The sequence below is a fragment of the Myotis myotis genome, unplaced genomic scaffold (genome assembly GCF_014108235.1).
Source record: "Myotis myotis isolate mMyoMyo1 unplaced genomic scaffold, mMyoMyo1.p scaffold_m19_p_12, whole genome shotgun sequence".
NCBI lineage: Eukaryota > Metazoa > Chordata > Mammalia > Chiroptera > Vespertilionidae > Myotis > Myotis myotis.
In genome coordinates, this window is record NW_023416316.1 from 1,297,934 (window position 1) to 1,321,213 (window position 23,280).

General features: G+C 62.6%; 1 protein-coding gene across 1 annotated transcript in view; it reads left to right on the forward strand.

The window, feature by feature from the left end:
- Window positions 1–22,324, forward strand: part of AK8 (adenylate kinase 8) — a 63,171-nt gene extending 40,847 nt beyond the window's left edge. Inside the window, exons 12-13 of the mRNA XM_036329258.1 lie at window positions 20,621–20,701; window positions 21,999–22,324. Coding sequence (XP_036185151.1) covers window positions 20,621–20,701; window positions 21,999–22,236 — 319 coding nt within the window. The 3' untranslated portion in view covers window positions 22,237–22,324. The remainder of the gene's footprint in view (window positions 1–20,620; window positions 20,702–21,998) is intronic.
- The last annotated feature ends 956 nt before the right edge of the window (window positions 22,325–23,280 follow it).

Sequence of the window (23,280 nt, forward strand, 5' to 3'; positions counted from 1 at the left end):
GGCATCGGCAGGTGCCACGTGGGAACCTCACGTGTCCCTGATGCTCAGAGCTCCACGCATGTCCGTGCTGCTCTGCACCTGTCTGTGCCGCTCTGCACCTGTCCGTGCAGCTCCATGCCTGTCCATGCAGGTCCATGCCTGTCTGTACAGCTCCGCGCCTGTCCGTGCAGCTCTGTGCCTGTCTGTACAGCTCTGCCTGTCTGTGCAGCTTTTTCCATGTCTGTGCAGCTCTGTGCCTGTCCGTGCAGCTCTGTGCCTGTCCGTGCCACTCCGTGCCTGTCCGTGCAGCTCTGTGCCTGTCCGTGCAGCTCCGTGCCTGTCCATGCAGCTCCGTGCCTGTCCGTGCAGCTCCGTGCCTCTCCGTACAGCTCCGCGCCTGTCCGTGCAGCTCCGCACCTGTCCGTGCAGCTCCGCACCTGTCCGTGCTGCTCCGCGCCTGTCCGTACAGCTCTGTGCCTGTCCTTGCCGCTCTGTGCCTGTCCGTGCTGCTCTGTGCCTGTCCGTGCAGCTCTGTGCCTGTCTGTACAGCTCCGCACCTGTCCGTGCAGCTCCGCACCTGTCCGTGCTGCTCCGCGCCTGTCCGTGCAGCTCTGTGCCTGTCCTTGCCGCTCTGTGCCTGTCCGTGCTGCTCTGTGCCTGTCCGTGCAGCTCTGTGCCTGTCCGTGCAGCTCCGCACCTGTCCGTGCTGCTCCGCGCCTGTCCGTACAGCTCTGTGCCTGTCCTTGCCGCTCTGTGCCTGTCCGTGCTGCTCCGCGCCTGTCCATACAGCTCTGTGCCTGTCCTTGCCGCTCTGTGCCTGTCCGTGCTGCTCTGTGCCTGTCCGTGCTGCTCTGTGCCTGTCCGTGCAGCTCTGTGCCTGTCTGTACAGCTCTAGGCCTGTCTGTACAGCTCTAGGCCTGTCCGTGCCACTCCATGCCTGTGTTCAGCCCAGGCTTCCAGGGAGGAGGGCTGGTCCGTCCTGCCCAATACCAGCCACCCAGCTCTATGTCCAGGCTGGCCCTCGGCTGCTCTGAACAGGTGACTGCCCTCTGGTCGCAGAAAGGCGTTCCATTTACCTGGTGACACGTGAGCAGAAGAAAGATTCTGCAAACAGACGAAGAAAGTTGCACTGTTGTCAGGATGCCACAGAACCAGGCAAACAGGGAAATCTTGGGGCTGGAGTGGAATCCAGTCCTGGAAAGATGAGAAACCTCCATCACCTGTCCCTGCTGTTTTATTTATTTACTAGAGGCCCGGTGCACGAAATTCATGCATGGGTGTGTGTGTGTCCCTCAGCCTGAACTGCACCCTCTCCAATCTGGGAGCCCTCAGGGGATGTCCTACTGATGGCTTAGGCCCACTCCCCAGGGTTCTCTGCTCTCTGCGGGGCCTATTTGCTCCACGCTGCAGCGACTGCCAAGCAGACTATGCTGGAAGCTGCCTCCTACCTGCTGTCAGTCTCCACGGAGGCGATAAGGTTAATGTGCATACTCACTCCTGACTGGCTGGTGGGCATCGCAAAGGTATGGTAAATTTGCATCTTTCTATTTTATTAGTGTAGATTATTATTATTTTTAAAGGGACAGTTGTCTCTATTTATTTATTATTATTTTTAATCCTCACCCAATTTTTCCATTGATTTTTAGAGCGAGTGAGAGAGGGAAAGACAGAAATATTGATGTGAGAGAAACACATCAATTGTTTGCCTCCTGCACGTGCCAGGGCCAGGAGCCTGCAGCCGAGGTACGTGGCCTTGATTGGAATCGAACCCAGGATGCTTTGGTCTGCAGGCCGATGCTCTGTCCACTGAACCACACCGGCAGGGCACCTGTGCTATTTTATGAGTTCAAGGTTGTGGTGATGGGGGAGGCGTCACAGAAACCCTGGGAGAGATGGCAGAGGAGTCACTCACAGTTTGGGACGAGGCGGCTGGCAGGCGGGGCCAGGTAGGAGCTGCACCCTTGGGCGGGTCATAGTGCGATGTGCAAGGCAAGGGTGGGGCAGCCTGGGCTCTGCGGGCTCCTGTGGATCGGCCAATTTAAATAATTTCAGGGGTCCCAGGGCAGAGGTGCTGACCCCACAGAGCACGGGAGCCCGTGACGGAAGTGGTTGGAGTGGGGGCTGAGCCAAGTGCCCGAGGAGGGTGGAGTGACTAGCCCTGAGCTCAAGACTGGCTGGTCTTCAGCACGCTGCCTGCTGGTGACAGCACCCCCTGCTGGCCGGCTCCCCCTCTGAGAGCCTGGGCTGTGCTCTGATGGAGCTGGGGATGGGGACTGGCCGCCCCCTGGACAGTGGGTGGGTTGGATGGCGGGGTCACAGCCTGGGGTCAGGAAGGTGGAGCGGCCTGGATGGCGGTGACGGCCCGCAGCCCCCGCGGCGGAGCTGTGGCGTTTTAATCTTTCCGTAAATAAGTGCTGACGGGTCCCCCCTTTCTCCGGCCTGGGGACTGGGGACATTTTACCACCCGTTTCCAATGTTTGCACAAGAGGAGCCGGCGAGGCTGATGTGTGCGGACGGGGTGGTGGGCGCTGCTCTTCCGGGGGGAGCACTGCGGGCGGCGGGGTGATGGGTGGGCCGCCCGCCTGTGAGAGCTGGAGAGCCCCTCCTGCGGCCGCGGCCGGAAGTGTGCGCGGCTCTCGGCACAAAGGGCCGTGAACTGCGGGAGCGAGCTGCCCCCAGGCTTCGCCCGCTGGCCCAGCCGGCCGCCGGGACCGGGGGGCCGCTCGGTGTGGGGTCTGTGTGGGTCTGCGAGTCTCATCCTTAGGAAGACACCGGCCCACATCCAACAAGGGACTCGCACGGTGTCTTCCTGGTGCCGTCCGGTTAGCTAAGGGCCGACACGATCAGCCTCACTGGCGCACACTGGACCTCAGTTTACTTACTAGCCATTTTACATTTTTCCTCAGTTTTCCGAGGGCACCTGTCCCGCCTGCTGTGTGGGTCTGACCTTCCTGCCGTCTCTAACGGTAGGCAGACCCTGGCCTCGCTCACCCCCGCTCTTGGCACACCTGGGCCACGTGTGCTGGGGGAGAAAGCGACCTCCTGTTCTAGGTCTGATAACCCGCAGCCAGCAGTTCCCCTCCTGCCGCCTCCCTCTCGCCCTTCAAGGCTCTCTGGCCTCAACTCCCTTCTCCCCACAGACTCTTAAGCTCCCATCGGGCCCAGTGGGTCTACCTGGCCCGCACCAGGTGGGCCGGAGCCCACAGGGAGTGAGACACGGCGAGGGGCACACCCCTCCCCCACGGCGATCAGACGCCGCAATCCCCAGCCGCGCTGCAGACTGACAGGTGGCCTTTCCCAGCCCGCAGCCCCGGGAGCTGGCATTTGAGTCCCTGCCTTTGGCAGGTGCGAGGCTCGGCAGTAACGCAAATTCATTTCCCCGAGAAAGGCAGGAGGGCGGAGATGCGAGATGACTTGGAGAATCCCTATTTGTTTTTCTTTACCCACAAGCGACGCTGGACACACCGGCGCCCTTCAATTTCCCATCCTCCTCGGGGGCACAAGTCAGGCGCTGAACGGGCCCTGCACCGCGCCCTCCACCCTCGGGCCCCTGCGGGGAGCGCCCCTCCTAGCACCACGGGAAGTTGTAAGGAGAACAGCTTTCCTAAAAAGTCAGCCGCCGGGGGAAGGCCCGCTCTGCCTGTTCTGAGGCTGCCACCCCCTGGGCAGGGCCTCCTCGCTGGCGTTGAGGTTTCTGCAGATGCCAGACCCCCCACCCCGAGGTGGGTGCTGCCCCTCCGTGGCTGCAGGGCAGACCCTCTGTCGGGGGCTCCAGCACCGCCTCTCCTTCTCTCCCGGGCCTGGGCCTTGTGGAGCGTGGGTCTGGTGTACCACCTCCTCCAGGGAGCCTTCCCGGACGCTTCTGGCTCACGGACCTTACACAAGGTCCTTGTGGTGGGAAGCGGGTGAGTGGACAGCGGTGAGCAGCGAGGCTGTGGAATCTGGCTGTACCGCCTGCAGGCTGTGCGGGTCGGGCAGGGGCTACCCTCTCTGCACCCGGGATCTTCCGGGGCGGGTACTGCGTGCGTCCTGGGGGCACAAAAGGAAACAGAAGCTGTGATACTTGCTGTCACGTGGCTCACACTCTGCTGGTGTGGCCCCTCCCTCCCTCCCTCTCTGTCCCTCTCTCTCTCTCCCCTTTCCTCCCTCACTTTCCTCTCTCTCTAAACATAAACAGGGCCTGCTCAGGCTCTGGGTGGAGGGTGGACTGTAGGCAGGGAGACAGGGGGACGCAGGGAGGCTGTGGGCAAGCATCCAGGCGAGGACCGGCGCCCTGGCCTCGAACAGCCTGCAGGGCTGAGGGTCTGTATGTCTGAGGACAGACAGGCGGTGAGGAAGGCGGCCTGGGGAGGACTCCTGTTTATGCCGCAGCCGGGAGGAGGTGGGGGGAGGGGCTCTGTCGGGCAGAGATTGAGAGGCCTCTCAGCAGTGGCTTAGTCAGCTCAGCGGCCACAGCAAAGTGTCACTGGCTGGCGGCCGGAACGGCCGATACGCATCTCGCCCAGCTCTGCAGGCTGGATCCACGTGCTGTGGGCAGGGCTGAGCCGCTCTGTGGGGCTCGTGGACACCGCCCTGGCGCCTCTCAGGACTTTCCTCCGTGCACACCCCCCGGGTGCCCCTGAGCACTCACATTTCCTCCTGCTGTAACACCCCAGTCAGACTGGCCAGGGCCCACCCGAGGGCCTTGTTTTAACCGCCGCGCCGTCCAAGGCCCCGTGCCCAGGCCTGGCGCCCGGTGTGTGCGGGAGCTGGCTCAGCCTTCACGGTGGCCTTGGAGGGTATTCAGCTCATAACGGCGCGTGGCACCTGCTGTGGCAGCTGAGCAACCGAAGCAGCGTCCTCATGGGCGTCTCAGCCGCCCCTCGTGCCTGCCCACGAGCCTGCCAGGGAGGGTGCCCAGGGGCCCGGCCTCTCCAGCACCCCTCCTGCCCTGGCCCCGGCCAGGCCTTCCTTTCTTCATTCCGAGATTCAAATCCACGGGCGTCACACCCAGGAGACCTGGAGGCCTTCCCCTGCAGTTCGCACAGGGAGAACCCCAGGCCCTAGGGGACCGGGCCACCTGCGTCGCCCTGTGAGTGGCGGGGCAGAGCCGGGCCTCCAGGCCCCAGGCTGGCCATGTCCTGTTGGTTTGCTCTTCTCCCTCCTGGCACCCTGAGGCCTTCCTGGGTCCCCTTTCCTTCCCCGGCCGGCCGGGCGGACGGGGACACTGGGCCATGACCGCCCTGGTACCTGCCCCTGCTCTGTCCCCTTTGCATTAACCAGGTGCCCCTCCTCCGGGGAGCGTCCCGTCTCCTCCGGCAATCATTAGCCTTGTAAGACTAATGGGCGCAATCGTGTCTAATTACCCTGCTGAAGGCCCGATTATGCGATTAACGTGTGTGGACCAGGAGCTAATGACGAGAAGAGCCCTCATTTGCATAGCATTAAGTTAATTGAGCCGCAGGCCAGGGCGGATGGGGTGGCGATGGCAGGATTCTCTTTCTGAGCGGATCCTAATGGCCGGGGAGGACAGTTCACCTGACAGCTTCATTAATTAACGGCGATCCGATTACCGGGCGGACTGGCGAGGGGCCGTGGCCGGCAGGCCGGGCTTCGTAAAAAATGTGAGACGGCTGCTCCCCGAGTTTCCCATCCGGCACTGGCTGTGGTGGAGGTGAGCCTGTGGTCACCTTGAAGGGCCATTTTATGTATTTATTTATTTATTTTTAAATATAGTTTTTATTGATTTCAGAGAGGAAGGAAGAGAGGAAGAGAGAGAGAGAGAGAGAGAGAGAAAGAGAGAGAAACATCAATGATGAGAGAGAATCACTGATCGGCTGCCTCCTGCACGTCCCACACTGGGGATCGAGCCCACAACCTGGGCCTGTGCCCCGACCAGGAATCGAACTGTGACCTCCTGGTTCATAGGTCAATGCTCAACCCCTGAGCCACGCCGGCCGGGCTGCTCCACCCTTTTCACGGCTCCTCGTACTGCAGCCTGTGGCCGAGCAGTCATTCATCCGGCCAGGCCCCTGCCGACGGGCATTGGGACCGTTTTCTTCCTTTCCTTTCGCAGACAGCACGGTGTGAGCGTCTGGGGGCCCAGCTCCCGCGCTGACGGTCTCTCCAGGCTGAACTGGGTGTGGCGCGCTGGGCTGGAGGCGTTTTATTCTTAGTGGGGCTGGGCTGGAGGCGTTTTATTCTTAGTGGGGCTGGGCTGGAGGTGCATTTTATTCTTAGTGGGGCTGGGCTGGAGGTGCGTTTATTCTTAGTGGGCGCTGGGCTGGAGGTGCGTTTATTCTTAGTGGGGCTGGGCTGGAGGTGCGTTTATTCTTAGTGGGGCTGGGCTGGAGGTGCGTTTATTATTAGTGGGGCTGGGCTGGAGGTGCGTTTATTCTTAGTGGGGCTGGGCTGGAGGTGCATTTTATTCTTAGTGGGGCTGGGCTGGAGGTGCATTTTATTCTTAGTGGGCGCTGGGCTGGAGGTGCGTTTATTCTTAGTGGGGCTGGGCTGGAGGTGCGTTTATTCTTAGTGGGGCTGGGCTGGAGGTGCGTTTATTCTTAGTGGGGCTGGGCTGGAGGTGCGTTTATTCTTAGTGGGGCTGGGCTGGAGGTGCGTTTATTCTTAGTGGGGCTGGGCTGGAGGTGCGTTTATTCTTAGTGGGGCTGGGCTGGAGGCGTTTTATTCTTAGTGGGGCTGGGCTGGAGGTGCGTTTATTCTTAGTGGGGCTGGCATTGCAGACCGAAGGCGGGTCTCCTCTGGAAGCAGCTGGAACATCCACAGAGCAAAGGCTTGGTTGAAGTTGGGGACGCCAGGCTGCAGGACGCAGAGGGCCTGGGCCCAGGGCTGCGCCGAGAATGATGGCCCTGTGCCTGCCGGGCTGGTGGCAGGTTCAGCTACTCACACGTATATACATGCTCACGCTCACACGCACACGTTCACATTCACAGGCACATGCTCACATTCACACACACGCTCACACTCACACACACATGTTCATGTTCACACGCACATGCTCACGCTCATGCTCACGCACACGTTCACATTCACAGGCACATGCTCACACGCACATGTTCACGTTCACACGCACATGCTCATGCTCACGCTCATGCTCACGCTCACGCACACGTTCACATTCATAGGCACCTGCTCACATTCACACACACACGCTCACACGCACACGTTCACGTTCACACGCACATGCTCATGCTCACGCTCATGCTCACGCTCACGCACACGTTCACATTCACAGTCACCTGCTCACATTCACACACACACGCTCACACGCACACGTTCACGTTCACACGCACATGCTCATGCTCACACTCATGCTCACGCTCAAGCTCACGCTCACGCACACGTTCACATTCATAGGCACATGCTCACATTCACACACACACGCTCACACGCACATGTTCACGTTCACACGCACATGCTCATGCTCACGCTCATGCTCACGCTCACGCACACGTTCACATTCATAGGCACATGCTCACATTCACACACACACGCTCACACGCACAGGGTCACGTTCACACGCACATGCTCATGCTCACACTCATGCTCACGCTCATGCTCACGCTCACGCACACGTTCACATTCATAGGCACATGCTCACATTCACACACACACGCTCACACGCACATGTTCACGTTCACACGCACATGGTCATGCTCACGCTCATGCTCACGCTCACGCACACGTTCACATTCATAGGCACATGCTCACATTCACACACACACGCTCACACGCACATGTTCACGTTCACACGCACATGCTCATGCTCACGCTCATGCTCACGCTCACGCACACGTTCACATTCATAGGCACATGCTCACATTCACACACACACACGCTCACACTCACACGCACATGTTCACGTTCACACGCACACGCTCACGCTCACACTCACGCTCACGCTGTGGAAATGTTTGGCATGGAGAAACTCGAGTTTTAGAGCATATTTTCTCTTGGGATCAAGGGTGGATGTAAAAGATGCCCCGAAAGCTGGGCTGGCGTGGCTCAGCGGATAGAGCGTTGGCCTCAGACTGAAGGCCCCGGCTTGGTTTCAGTCAAGGGCACGGACCTGGGTTGCAGGCTTGTGCCCGGCCCCGGTCGGGGCGTGTGCAGGAGGCAACCAGTCCGTGTGTCTCCCTCACATCGATGTTTCTCTCCGTCTCTCCCTCTTCCTTCCCCTCTCGGTAAAGATCAGTGGAAAAATATATCCTCAGGGGAGGATTAACAACAAAAAATAAAATAAAATAAAATAAAATAAAATGTGTTTTCTTTCGAGAACGGTTGTGCTGCCCCGGCAGGTACTTTTGGGGTTTCATGTTGAGCATTTAGGTAATGACAGCATTTCCGTGTTCCCTGCTCCGAGCCTCACGCGTGGCGGCTTAGGAACACGGAGGCCCATCGCGGAAGGAAGTCCTTCTGAGGCCGTGCTGCCTCCCGAGAGGCTGGCGCCAGCGGCCCCCCCAGCGGAACGAGGGGCGGCCCGCGGTCGCCATGGTCCCCGCGGGGCCTCGGGGGGAGCGGTCCCGGGGAGCTCTGGGCTCAGGCTGAGTTTGACCGCTTGCCCGGCGCCTGGTAGTGGACACGCGCCAGGCTCGGCAGTCCTGTGTGAGGGCGGACGGGCGGCGGGAGAGCCGGGAGTGGGAGCCGCACCTGGGCACCGCCCGCTGGCTGGTGTGGCCGCCGCGTCTTCTAGGAGCCGCAGGCTCAGTGTCAAACGTGAGCAAAAAATCGGCCAAGAGACGGCTCGTATCTCGAAAAACTCGTTAGTCAGGACACTCGTAAGTCGAGGCCCCGCTGTATACAGAAATAAACTCGGTGTTTCTCAGACTCACGGCTAAGCTACTTTCGCCCACCCTGGTTGTGGGGTTGGTAATGAGGGAGAGTTTTATGGGCGCGGCCGTTACCGTGACGAGCACACGCGTGGAGGGCTGCCTGCCCCGTGGCTGCGTCCCTCCCGGCCTCGAGCTCTCTGCCCTTCAGGGACGGGGTCCGAGGAGCAGAGGGGCAGTGGCTGCGATGGGACCCATCTGGCTTGCGGGGCGCCACTGGACGCTAGCCAGGCGAGCAGGGGGCACACAGGGAAGCCAGCGGGTGGCCCTCACCTGGGCAGGAGGAGAGAGCCCCCCCCCCAACACGCTGGGTGTGGCAGCTCAGGGCCTCGGAGTCCATGCTCACGCCCTGCCCTGCACTGCCTGGTCGCGTGGCCAGGAGCAGGCGCTGACCTACTCGGCCAGGTGGCCCGACGCGGGCCTGCCAGGGCGGGTGAGAGCCTGGGGGGTGCAGGGGGGTGTCCCGCGCCTGCCCAGCACAGTTTGAGCTTCGGGGTCCCGTGAGCAGGGCGCCAGCGGCTCTGGGGGGAGTTGGTTCGGTTCAGTTTGCATTTGGGGTGTGCCGGGCCGTGAGCCCCCCGCCCCCCGGGTGGCAGGACAAGGGTTTGGGGCTGGAGAGGTGGGCCTCTCCTGCCCCCCTGCCCGCCCTGCTTCCCCGAGGGCCTCCGGGGAGGCGTGGGACCGCCCTGTGGGCGCGGGAAGGCGGCCTCGCAGCGGTAGAGCCCGGGCCGCTCCGGGAGGACAGCTCTCCTCTGCACGGCGCGAGCTGCAGTTTTGTTGTTTCCGACGCGGTTCCTCTGAGTCGGACAGAGAGAGCCACGTGGTGTCCTGAAGGTGGACATGGAGGGACAGCAGCTGGACGAGAACCCCCCTCGGAACTCTGAGAATCGGAGCCGACCGTGGGTCCAGGCCACCGCCTGCGGAACGGCGGCTCTGGGGGCCCCTTGGTCCCTGGGGTGCTGCCGCGGCTGCTGCTGCCCGGCTGCTGTCGGGCGGACCTCAGTGAATAGGAGGATCACTCGCTGTCCATCCCACAGACCCTGGTTGAGCCCCAGGTGAGCGCCTGTGCAGACAGGGCAGGCGCAGGGGCAGAGCTGGGAGCGCGTGGCCCTGCCTCCAGGTCCTCTCCAGAGCCTGTCTTCAGGACAGGGTGGAGGGTTCGAGGCCCCGCAGCCTCTCCCGGGAGGTTCTGGGGTGCAGGATGGGGCACCTGCCCCGGGAAGATGCCCTGATGGCGCTCCAGGTCCCTGGCATGTGGGAAAGACGAAAACCTATGAAACAGTTCAGACGCCGAGTTGCAATGCAAGCCCCTGCCGCCGCGAAGGAGGTGCTGAGACCAGTCCGCTTGGCCTGGCTCCCAGGGCAGCGGTTTGGCCGGAGGGCCTTCCTCCTCGAGGCTCGGAGAAGAATGAGATCAGGTTGGGAAACGGCTGTTCAGGGCGGCGGGCGGGGCTGGGAGGCTTTGCTCTGTCCCTCTGTGGCCCCGCAGGAGTGGCCAGCCCTGGCCAAGGGAGGGACCCCCCGGGGGAGGCGCGGGCGTGGGGCTCAAGACGGCTCCGGGTTTGCTTGCTTCCTGGTCTCCTAGGAAACCTCGTGGTTGGAATCAATGGTGGGTCAGGAAGTGGGGGAGCTGGTGGCTCCGGGACGTGCCCGTGTGCCTGCCAAAGGGCCGGGGCCACCAGGTGGCCCGAATGGCTTGCGTGTCTCCCCTCGGAGTCACCAACTGGGTCCCCGGTCGCCCTTAGAGGGAATGAGATGCAAATAGCCGTTTCCGCCTGGCCTGGGTGTGCCTTCTCGCCTGTTGGGGCCCCGGCACTGCAGAATCCAAAGACGGTAACCTGCCCGGCGCCGCCCATGTCCCGCCTCCACCATCGCTGCCCCGTTTGTGCCATTTGCCGCAGGGCTCGCACGGCCGTAGCCTGCTCTTCCCTCTCGGGAGTTGGTGCTCAGCTGAGTGATTATCGGAGAGCCGTGAACCCCGGGTCTGAGACGCGACCTCACCTGCCCCGTCTGAGCTGCCTGAGCTGAGGCCTTTCCGCGTGCTGCCTGTGAGCCCCTCATCTCCTCGGGCCACTCTGGGGGTGCAGGGATGAGCACTGAGAGCAGAGAGGGCCATGGAGGGCCGGGGGTCCCTCCACAGCGACGGTGCCCTCTGCACCCAGCAGCGCAGGAGGACGTGCCATTCAGGCTGCCTGGTGACCGCCAGCCCCCAGCACACGAGCATGGACCGGAGCCGCCTGCCGGGCCCACGCCCAAGGGCTCCTCCCTACCAAGGGTGTGCAGGGCAGGGGGGTGCGGGTTCGAGGAGGCCTCAGCACCTCCGTGGACTCCGCTCCACCTGCTAAGCTGACTGCACGGCTGCAGACACGTCCCGTGAGCGTGGCTAAGCGGGCACTGCCCAGGCCCTTCCAGACAGAACTGTGGGGCCAGGCCATGGGGCCAGGCGGAGGGGCTGTGCCTGCTGCCCACACGCCCTGGTCCTGCAGGGCACCGGTGGGCGTGCTGGCAATGCGGGGCATGACGAAGGCCCAGGACCGGCGGGGTGAGCGCTCACTGGGGGGCAACCCAGGGGGGGACGTGCCTCTCTGGACGTCGGCCTCCTCATCACTAACAGGCGAAGAATGAGCCCCTCCTTCCTCGTGGGAATGCCAAGCGGCTCCCATGCAGGGTGCTCAGCCGGAGCCCGGGCGGCAGCCGCTGCTCCTGGCAGTGGGGGGAGGCCTCCCACGTGGATGGGCCCTCCCACCCGTGTTTGTGGCCGGCTGCTCCTTGCCAGGCACTGGCCCGGACCCCGGTCCAGCCCTGAACAGAAGGTTCCCAGGGGAGGAGGCCGGGGTGCTCCGTGGGGAGGCCCGAGTTCCCGGGCTGGTGGAGACGGCCGAGCGCAGGCCCGGTGGCGGGGAGGGCGCCTCTGAGGAAGCCTGGGAGGCTGAGGCTCAGAGGACGGGAGGAGCCAGCCTGGCTCGGCGGGAGGAAGAGCCATCGGCCGGGCAGCAGGACGCCAGGCGTCCCCGGGCAGCGGGTCCGCAGCACAGGGTGGTAGTGGGGGGGCTGGGAAGGCTCAGGATGACCCTGACACCCAGCCCCGCCCGTCATGTGCACGGCCAGGCCCCGGAGCCCCCGGAGCTGGTCAGAGAGCCCGGGGCAGGGTGGGTTGTTGTCCTGCATATTTCCCACATTTCACTCCACGGGAATCCACTTACTGTAGGAAGGTTAGAGCGTGTGGGCCGTTAGACACTGTTGATATCAGAGACCATCCGGGGTGACACTGTGGTGTGTGCAGGCTGACATCGTCAGAGAGACTCTAAAAAGGGACCTTAACCACAGACATCGTGTCACATCCCTGGCCCCTCCGTTGTACCCAGGGTGGGCCGGCGGGCGGCTCGCAGCCTCTTTCCCCTCCCCCAGGCTCCGGGTTACCGCGGGGAGAGGCTTGGTCGCTCCCACCGGGCTGCTACGCTTCTGCACGAACGATAGGCTTAATCCACAGACAGCTATCGAACCCGGGTCTTAAATTGCAGCCGCGTCGCAGGCGAGGGTGCGGGAAGGCCTTATCTGGAAGCTCCGGTTTCACCCCCTAGGCCGGTTCACCTCAGAAGTTTAACCCGGAGCACAAGCAGATAAACAGTTTAGCCGGCGCCTCTGCAGGGCCGATCAGGGGAGTGCGCTTCTGGCACCGGCACGCCCCGCGCTGGCCCGCGAGGCCTCCTGGGGCCGGCGTCCCCCAGCCCCCCCACCCCGTGTCCTCCAACGGCCATCGTTCAAGTCCAGGTGCAGTTCGTGCCCGACTTCCACGAGCAGCGTGTCTGGCTGCAGCCGCACCTTAGGTGCAGGACGCGGGGGGGCGGGGGGCTGAGGGAGCAGGACTGTGGGCAGGACTCGCGTGGGTAGGACTGTGCATGACCAGGTGCAGACGATGTTACACAGCAGAACCTGCACCTGTGTGTGCGCGCCCGCCAGCAGGGGCTGCCGGCGGATATTCGGGGAGGACGGGAGCGTGGCCTTCCTGGGCCGGAGCTCAGAGGGGACGGCCCGCGCCGGGGGCTTCTGGGAAGTGCTCCGAAGGGCACTGGGAGGTCACCAATGTGTCTGCGGTGGCCTCTGGGGCCTCCACACCGGAGAGAACGAAGCGTGGAGGAAATGAAGCTGGTGGAGGCCGATAGGCCGTGGGGGCAGGTTGGAGAGAGGCCAGGTCGGGGAGGCACACGTGGGGCCCAGGAGCCCGGCCCCCCAGAAGCCTGCACCCGGCAGACACAGTAAAAACGTGCCGCCTGTCAACACTGCAAGCCAAGGAGGGCGGAGGACGTGGTCACGGAGGAAATGGAAAGATGGCGAGTGCAGGCGCCCACAGCAAACACTGCGGTTCACGGGCTGGCCAACGACAGCCGTTTCGTCAGAACATTACCCGCCCGAGACAGCGGGCCGCTCCCGCCTGCCCGGGCCGCGTCACGTTGACCACACGCTCGGCGTCTCCTCCCTGTGCGGGCTGCGAGCGGGTCTTCCCTGACTTCCTTCAGCCCTTCGCCGGCGGGATCGTCCCAGCACCCAGGACAGGTCGTCCTGATCCACGTGTCCCAGCGTGTGCGCATGTGAGGGGCGTGTCTGGCTCACTCTGCGCCAGGCCAGGCCTGGGCGGCTGGGGGCTCGGACTGAGGGCTGCTGGGTAAATGTTTGCTGGACGAACGAATGAAAACCAGAGGCATTGGTTCGCGCTGAGCTGCTCACTGCCCACCGGCCCTCGTGCGCCTGGGCACCCAGGTGGCCGCGGCCTGGGCGAGAGGGCCGGTCCCCACACCGGTGGTCTCGCCCTCGGTCCTCCCCGGTGGCCCAGCTTTCCTTTTCCAAAGTAACCCCTTTTCTTGTGGCTCCACCATTCGTGTTTTTCTTCATCGTAGAAATAACGTTCTCGCTGGAAAACCCCGACAGGAATCGAGAGGCTGCTTCACCCCCCTGGCCCTCCCCCAGCCTGGCTTCCTCCCTCCAGCGGGACTGCTCCCGCAGGCGGCTCGCGGACGCATGCTGCTGCGGTGAGGCCGTGTGCCCCTTCCTGCTGGCACCTGCACCTCCCTTCCTCCCTCCCTCCCTGGGAGCCCCGGACATGGGTTTGCCGTGACGCCAGCCTTCAAGCTGTGCCCGATTTTGCCATCACGAGTGACTCAGCCACAGGGAACTCGCCCTGGGTGTCAGTGCACACGCACAAGCATGGGCCAAGGGGGGTTCCTGAACCACGGTGCCCAGCCTCAGCTTCCCCATCTTTGCGCTGAGAATACCGGTGTTGACGGCGCACCATGCCGTGAGGGCCTGAGAAAGGGTGCTTCTACCTTGAGCCCGAGTGCACCGGGTGCACCGAGTGCTGCCGGGCGGCCCGGTGCTGGTCGTGGGCCCGGGGAGCGACTTCAGGTCCAGCTACTTCCTTCTGCTCATCTGCTCGGCCTTCTCCACCCCGACGTGGGCACTCCTCTCACCGAGGTCCCTGAGCTCCTGGCCCTCTCCCTCCTGGGTCTGGTCAGAGGCCTGTGCCTGGCACAGGAGGGCCCGCTCGGAGATGCCACCGGCCGCCAGCGCCCAGCATGCAGTTGGGGTGGAGCCGCTCATGCATCGTGGAGGAGAAAAGCCTCCTAACGGCGCACGTTGACGTCTCGAATGTCACAGGATGATGACATTGGCCGGACTCAGGCGATCACTAAAGAGCAGATACTAGGCACATGGTTTGTTCTTTTAATCTCCACCACCTACGGCCACCCGCCCACCTCGCCTTAGAGACGGGCCAGGCCCTCCTCACAGCTCTGTGTGCGAGGGTGGGTGCCGAGGAGGTCCTGGCTCAGGCGCCCCCGGGGGTCGGAGAGGGTCACCCCGGGGTTTGTGGTTTGTGGCGTGTGTACGCGTGTGTTTAGTTCATGTGAGAAGCCAGAGGCGGGGAGGAAGCGTTTCAGAGCCCTGGCTGGTCGGCGGGCCCGTGAGGTCAGACGCCGGGCTCTGCCCGTCTGGGAGGAGCTGGGAAAAGCGGGATTGTTGCTACCGAGGTGCCATCCCGCTGAGCCAGAGGCCTCGAGGCTCTGCTGGGAGTGGGCCGTCCCCACAGCCTCGTGGGAGCCGCTCCGTCTCCCGCGCTCCAGGGCGATCTCCATGGGCGGCTCGTCTTCTCTGACCCCCTTCCACGCACACCAAGGGGCGCGGGCAGAGCTTCGCACTTGGGCCCGAGTCTGTTACTGACGCTCACTCGTTCAGAGGGAGAGTCGGGCCTGGGACGACTCCAGGCTCCTGCATCTGGACCCGTGGTGGGCTTCGCATCCCCTCCCACCTCCCCGAAGCACCACCCGGGATCGTTGGTAAAACAAACGCCTGTGGACACGGAGCCGGTTTAATCACCTAATGGCCGGGACACCCGACGCCGCTCAGCCTCCCAGCCACGCGGCCACAGCGGCCATGGTAACTACAGCCACGTTTGGCCCGGCCTCTCCGTATTACAGCCTTTCACAGGCACGCGGCCGAGGTCTTTGAGGACAATGAAATATGCATGGCTATCGGTGACAGCCCCGTAAAGGGCGCAATTAGCCCGTCATCCGAGAGCGAGGCCGGCCGCCGCCCGCGGCTCCCATTAGTTAAATGCATTTTGTTCGTCCTCATCCCATCAAATCAACGAACACTTCCTTTAATTGGTTCATGAATTATACAGCCGCCCGCATTATAATTTAATCGCCTGTAAACATTCACAGGCCCCGGCGTAAGGCGCCCGCGCTCATTAATTCCTTAATTTCCGCAGACGGAGGGGGAGCCGGGCTGAACGGTGGCAGAACAGAGCGCCCGGGGCCATGGAAGAAGGGAAGAAAGGTGGGGGCCGTTTAGGGTTTTAAGGGCTGTCAGAAACTCAATCTGCGAGCTGTCAGCAGCCCGGACCCGTCCCCGCTCCGCCCCACCCGTGGCGGGAAGTGACTGGCGGATTCATGCGGAGGCTTGTCAACCGTCTTTAAACATCAAGCCAGCGGGTAAACCGAGCCCGGTGTAAATTAATTCCTGTCTTACGGCCCCCCTCTCTCCGTCCCCATGAATATTTCATGGCGGGCAGCATAAATATTAATTCTAATAGCTCTGCACAGTGGTTATTATTTCTGTTTTATGACAAATATTCATAAAATATTCAGGACCCTTTTTTAGAATATTTACACACTTGATGGTGAACTTTCCCAGATTCCCGGAGACACGGTCAGCATATCGGGGGTCCTCTTAACGGACTTGGCCCCCTTAACTAATGCCGCCGGTCATCCGTACCGAATCAGACTCGGTTTTCCGAGGGGGAGCGGATCCTGAGGTTGGAGGCGGACGGGCCTTCGCCCTCCCGTCTGTGGAAGGGGAGTGACCGCTCCCCGACGCCTGGGCAGCGACAGGCCCGGCGGGCGCTTCGTCGGGGAGCAGCACTGCCCCTCGCCTGCGTCTGTTCTCTCCTTAACCCAGAGCTCTGGCGGCACCCGCTTGGCCGCTCGAAATCAGAATGAAACCCTTCGCCGGTGCCGCTGCGGTATTTGCGCGAGGACTGAACACAGTGCTGGCGGAATTACCGCGCGGCTTTGGCCAGCTCGTGGCGGCTCCCTCGCAGGGCAACGGCGGCCGTGGGGATGAAGGCTCTTTTGGAATCCGTGTCATTTACCTTGAACCCGGAGAGGCAGCTGCGTGGTGTCCCCAGAGACGTGAACAGGGAGGGGTCCCAGCCCGGGCGCCGGGTGCATCTGCAGTGATGGAGGTCAGGGTGGGGTGGCGACTCTGGTCTGAGTGGGTCCAGCGAGCCTCGAGGATGGGGGTGCATACGGGGCGCCAGCCCTCCCACCCCACCCCACTCGCTCTCCGGAGCTGCTGGGACCACTGCAGGGAGCGAAGCGGATCCGTTTCCCCACAGGAAGGCCTGGAGCCCAGCCCGAGGACCGTCACCTCCGGGGCTCAGATTCCCATCCTTGAAGTGGCGTGGCCCCAGGGCCTGGGCCACGTGCGTCTCACAAAGGTTAAGCAGGATGACATGCGTGCGTGCTTGCGCGAGTGCCTGGCGGCAGGAGAGCCGGTGTGGTTGTGTCCGGGGCTGGCAGGCTGACACCCAGGGAGAGCCTGAGGCCTGTGAGTCTAAGGCAGGACAAAACCAATGTCCCAGCTCGAAGGCAACCAGGAGGAAAAGCTCTCGCACTCAGGCCTCCGACTGATTGGGCGAGGCCCACCCACGCTGGGGAGGGCAATCTGCTTCGTTCCGGCTCCTGGTTTACATGTTAATCTCATCCCGAAACACAGACACGCCCAGATCATGTTTGACCACAGATCTGGGAAGCCTGTGGCCCAGTCAAGGGCACACATCACATGCACCATCACAGCCGCTTCTAGCTGGCGGACGACGGCTGGTTGCCGAACTGCAGTTGTCACGGAGCTAACAGAGTCCCTGGCGAGGCTGGAGGCGGGTCACCCTCTCACGCGGGGTCCGGGTCCGGGTGCCTGCGAGTGTCTGAGTGGCAGGCAGGGTTCTCTTTCTTCCTAGGGGGGAAGGAGGCAGCAACTTTAAGACGACTTTCCACGGAGACGGCTTACGCAGGAGTCTGAGCCCCCGGTCACCCCCGTAGACCAGGCGGCTGTGTTTGCTCGGTGCGTGGCGAATGGCCAGGCGGGCTCGCTAATGTGCAGGGAGCACAGTCACGTGTGTCCGCCTGCCCCGGAGGCTGCACACAGCCAGCGGAGACTTGCTGCTATCAGCTACGCACAGTTTTAGACAAACTGGCCGGGGGGGGGGGGTCCATTTTTGGGGGGGCCTTTTAAAAAGCGGGGGTAGGGGAGGACAGGACACAGCCGCTGCCCCGTGAGGGTGGAGGCACGGTCTCAGGTGTAAAATGAGGGCGAATGGCTGCCCTTCCGTTTTCAAACTGGAGACAACTCCCTTTTCAGGGATGTGTTTTGTAACTGTTCCCTCCCGACCTGTGGCCTGGCTTTCATGTCTTACTGTCTTGTGAAGAGCAGAAGCTTTTAATGGACTTTTAATGAAATGGAATTTTGTCAAAAATTTTTATGGGTCACGATTTTGGCTTCATATCTACGAAGCCTTTAACCCAAGGCCACAAAGGTTTTCTAATAGAAGTTTATTAGTGTGATGTTTAGGGCACCGATTCACTTTGATGTAAATTTGTATATGGTGTGAGGTATGGGTCAAGGTTATCATCTCATTATTTGCATTATTACACTTTTGGGTGAAAACCCCCGCACGTTTCCTCCATTGCATTGTGCTGCCACCTTTGTTGGGGCGGGTGGGGCCGGCGGGGCAGCGTGTCTGCGTGGAGCTGCAGGGGCTCCGCACCGCCCTGGGCCCAGCTCCCTGTGCACCGTGCACCCCGCCTGCCTAATCAGAGGTCGCTGCGTGGGGCCCAGCTCCTCCCCAGCGAGGCCGTCCCGGCGTCTCCAGAACCAAGTTGGTGTCTTCCGCCTTCTGATCCCGCCCTGTCCCCAGCCTTTCCCTTGACTCACGGGGGTTGGGGGAGGGGGCTTGATGCGCTGGGTTAGGAATCCTTCCCCCAGGCGTGTTCATGGAGCAGCATCCATTACGGGGTTGGAAACTGGCTTCCTCCCTGCTGGGCTGGGGCGCCGGCCGCGGGGTGCTGCTGCTCGGCCTTGCGCGTTCCAGGGGTGCGATGCGGGCCACGTTTGCAGGGTAAGGGATGAAAGCGTGGGAACGCCTCTGCTCCCGCATTCAGACGCGCCCCCGTCTCGCTGGTCAGATTTGGTGGCTGTTATTTTACAGCGCGTTGTGAATGACATCATTGAGGCCGTGCTGGGAAGGAGTGGGTTTCCGGGGCGCCCGCATGCCCCCATGGCACCCGCTCTGTTCTCTGTGGATGGCCTGGCCGCGGCTGCAGCTTCCACAGGGTCCCCGTGAGGGGCTTCCCGGCCACTGGGCAGAGCAAACCTCAGCAAACAGCCTGGCACAGCGAGAGGGAGCAGAGAGGCGGGGGAGCCGCTGGCCTGGAAGAGAGCCGGGCCCGGGACTCGCGTTCTTCGAAAGCTCCCACGTTTCCCAGAGTGACTGGCACCAGAGAGACTAGTGTCCATCTAACAACGCAGAAACCCAGCTCCCGTCAGTGTAAGCAAAAGAGGAGATTTGTGTGTTCATGTCGGGGGAACACTGAGGGGTGTGTTGGCTTCAGGCACAGCTTGATCCAGGCCCCACACAGTGTCTCTCAGCCTCGCTCTGCTTTCTTGGCAGCTGTCTGCTCTCTCGGGTGGGCTTCATCCTCAGGTAGGCGCTTTGGGTGCAGGCAACCCCGGCTCCCACGCATCGGCCTAGCAGCCCCAGCAAGAATGAGGCTCCGTTCTTCCTGGCTTGTGGGGGTGCAGGGGGAGGGTCCCGGGGGGACAGGGGGCGGCCTCCTATAGACCCAGCTTGGCTCAGCCTGCACCTGGCCCCGATTCCTTGGCCAGGAGGAGCCAGCACTCATGGGCCACATCTGGGGTGAGTTAACTCCGATAAGTCGCGGGGACGAGTGAGCATCAGGGTGGCACTTGTGAGCTAGGACAGCGGCAGCATCGGGGCAGCCCCACCTGCGCCTCCTCACAGACGTGACTCAGAACCACTCCTGAGAGCTGTCACCTTCGAGAATCTGATGAGAGGCATGAACCCATCCCCCCGCCCCCCCGAAAACACATTTAGGCAACCATCTGTGTCTAACTTCCCGGGGCCGGGGGACCTGCAGGGGTGCCTGGTGCCAGTCGCTGAGGGAGAACTAGGCCCCCCAACACCTGCCGAACCAGCACAGTGGGCCGGGTGCGGGCCCCAGGGCTTCTGCTGCCGGAGGTTCCTGGGAGGGAGGGAGGGAGGCAGCCAGCTCAGTGCCCAACGGCCGGGCCCAGCCTGTCAGCAGAGTTCTCCCGCTGCCAGCGACTGGGTTTGGGCTGAGACAGAGCAGGCAGCAGGTGGAGTTCGGAGGGGCCCGAACTGCACGCCACGCCACTCGCCCATTCTTCCCAGTGCATCCCGCGCGCTTGCTGGCTGCCGGACACTGCGGCCAGACGTTGCTCTGGGCCCAGCAGGTGGCACCTGGGCCCGGGAGGCTGGGCCACGGCCCGTGGGGACCAGTGTCCAATTGGACCCAGCAACACGTGGCCTCTCGGCAGCCAGCGGCCCGTTTGATGCTTCTGGGGCGACGGGAGCTGGAGGAGGCTCCCGCTGAGCGCGAGGGCGGGGCCTCGTTTGTGTGCGTTGTTCTCGCACTCAGGGCACTCCTCCCCGAGTTCCCCTGAAATGAAACGAACGGGCTCCGGGTGCCCGGGGAGTGTTCCTTGTCCCCGATGTGGTCCCCCATGGAAGCTGCTCAAACCAGTGGTCCAGCCTGGATGGCAATGCTGACGACCACATGGCTGGTCTCGGTTCCATGCGAGGGGCTCACTACAGTGCCTGGCACACAGCAGGCACTCACTAAATGTATGTTTGCATGAGAGACATAGTAGGTGAGCCATGGAATAGTCCACATGGCAAGATGTTTTAAGAGCACACCAAGATGTTTGCCGGGTCAGTGTGGCTCAGTGGCTGAGCGTCGGCCCGTGAACCAGGTGGTCACGGATCGATTCCCGGTCAAGGGCACTTGCCCGGGTGGCGGCTCGATCCCCAGTGGGGGGCGTGCAGGGGGCAGCTGACCCATGATTCTCTCTCATCACTGATGCTTCTCTCTCTCTGCCCCTTCCTCTCTGAAACCAATAAGAACACATTTAACAAGAAGAAGAGCACGCCACGGCGTTTGGACGCCAGAGGGAGGGCCTGGGGTGGCTGGGTCGGGCTGTGACGGGGCCCGGGCTGTCCGCAGGGTCTTCTTCCTGAACGTGCCACTGGACTCGGTCATCGAGCGGCTGACCCTGAGGAGAACCGATCCCGTCACCGGAGAAAGGTTGGTGCCAGGCCCCCCGGGGACCTCCTCTCTCCGCCTGGCTGACCGATGCCCGGCGGGAAATCCAGGGCGACACGGTGACTGCCGACAGAAGCCTCTAGAAACGGGTTATTCCCACCAGCTCGTCGGGGCAGCCTCTGGTCACCCTCTTCTCCTGGAAGAGAAACCAGGAAACGAATGTCCGAGGCGCTCGGCAGTCCGGGTGATGTTCGCCCGGCTGTCCCGGGCGGCAGCTGCGACCCCAACGTGGGCCCCGTGGCCCCGGGCAGGTCTCCCCTGTGCCTGTCACTGGCCTTTGCTCTCACAGCGACACTGCGCCCCCGTGACCCCCCGTGGGAACCGGTTCACCTCTGAGCCTTCCCGTGGTTACGGGGGTGATTCTGAGTTTTACTCTGCAGTCTGACCCAGTCCAGTCCCTGTGTTCATGTTGAATGCAATGTCAAGGCCCTGCAGTCACACAGGGGTAAAGCCTCCATCCTCCGGGGTAAGCCACGTTTCTTGGCAACCAGGGCCACGTTTCTTGGCAACCAGGACCACGTTTCTTGGTAACCAAGACCATGTTTCTTGGTAACCAGGAGCATGTTTCTCGGTAACTAGGAGCATGTTTCTTGGCAACGTGGCAGGGGAGAAGGGGCCTCTGTCCGACTGTGGGCCAAGCTGGTCACCACCACCCCCACAACCCCCAGACATTTACTGCCCGGCTTTGTGCGCAGCCCGGCGGGCGCGGGACCCCTCCAGGAGTGGCGTGAGGAGGGCCAGGAAAGAAATACCAGGATTTTCCTAAACTACAGGTCTGATCTGTGCGCCCCTCCTGGCTGCGGGGGGGACAGTCCTTTGGTGACCCATGTCATGTGCGATGGCCTTCACGTGGCCTGGGGTCTCCCCCAGCAGTGGGGGTCTCCCCCATCTCCGCTCCCATCTGCGGTCACAATGTCCCTCCCCCTTCTCACTGTGCGCTCCGTCAGCGTAGCATCTGTCTGTTGTCAGTAGCAGTGACAGGCCAGGGCAGATGCTGGATAAACAATGTTTGGGAGAGAGAAGGGAGGCAGTGAAAGGAAGACGGGTTTGGACCTCATCTGTTCCATTCCGTCCCGGTGTTGGCGTCCCTCTGCCCTGGGCCGGGACCAGGTTTCGGGTCTGTGGCTCCCATGCCAGCCGAGGCTGCGCACAAAGCCGGTGGCAGTAAATGCCTGGTGGCGGCGGCGGTGGCGGCGGCCAGCCCGGCCCCAGTCGGACAGAGGCCCCTCCTCCACTGTTGCCCGGGCGGACCGTGGTCACTGCTCCCCTGCTCTCGCAGGTACCACCTCATATACAAGCCGCCTCCGACCATGGAGGTCCAGGCCCGTCTCCGGCAGAACCCCAAGGATACCGAAGAGCAAGTCAAGTTCAAGATGGACCTGTTCTACAGGAACTCGGCAGAGCTGGAGGAGTTCTACAAGCAGGCCATCACCCTCAATGGGGACCAGGACCCCTACACCGTCTTTGAGTACATCGAGAGCGGGATCACCCACCCCCTGCCCCAGAGAGTCCCCTGAGGCCAGCAGAGCTGGGAGCGCCCTGCCCTCCACACCCCCACCCCCCCAGCCAGGCAATAAAGGGCGCCGGTGCCAGTGCCGGAGCCACCTTGCCTCGATGTCCTGAGGTGGCCATGCTTCGGGTCGGGGAGCACAGGGTGGCAGGCTCAGGGAGGCGTGAGGCAGCGTGGAGGGTCAGGGCCCAGTGTGCTGTGGCTCAGCCCCAATGCCCGTGCATGGGGAGGGGCGTCACTGACCCCAGCCTCTCTCTGAACCAGATGGGGCACTAAGGAGCCTGCCCCTCATGCTGGGGGTCAGTGAGTGGGCCCTGGGCCTGGCTCACAAGGAGCTCTCAATAATGCAGACACCAAACCGCCCTCTCAGGGCAGTGCTGTGGGCAGGGCTCCGGAATGAGGGCTCACTCTCTCTGCACTGCCCCTCCCCTCCCCCTCTGGGGTCACCTCCCTCCCCCCCTCCCCCTCGCTTGCCATTTCGGACACCAGAGGAGATCTCACTGTACTGGAACTGTCAGGAAACACCATTTGGATGTAAACACTCAGCCAAAGAGCAGTTGTCAGAAAGCAGACATTTTTTTGTTTGGTTTTGTTAATCCTCACCTGAAGAGATTATATATATACTAGAGGCCCGGTGCACAAAAATTTGTGCACTCGGGGGCAGGGGGGGTCCCTCAGCCCGGCCTGTGCCCTCTCGCAGTCTGGGACCCCTCGGGAGATAACGACCTGCTGGTTTAGGCCTGCTCCCGGGTGGCAGAGGGCAGGCCCAATCCCTAGAAGCAGCCCCTGGTCAGGCTCAGAGCAGGGCCGATTGGGGAGTTGGGGCGCCGCCCCTGTCATGCAAAGAGCAGGGCGGATCGGGAGGTTGCGATGCCACCCTCAGTCACGCTCAGGGTAGGACTGATTGGGGGGTTCGGGCACTGCCCCCTGTCACACTCAAGGCAGGGTCGATGGGCAGGTTGCAGTGCCACCCCCTGTCACGCACAGAGCAGGGCCAATCAGGGGGTTGGGGCGCTTCCCCCTGTCACGCACAGAGCAGGGCCCATCAGGG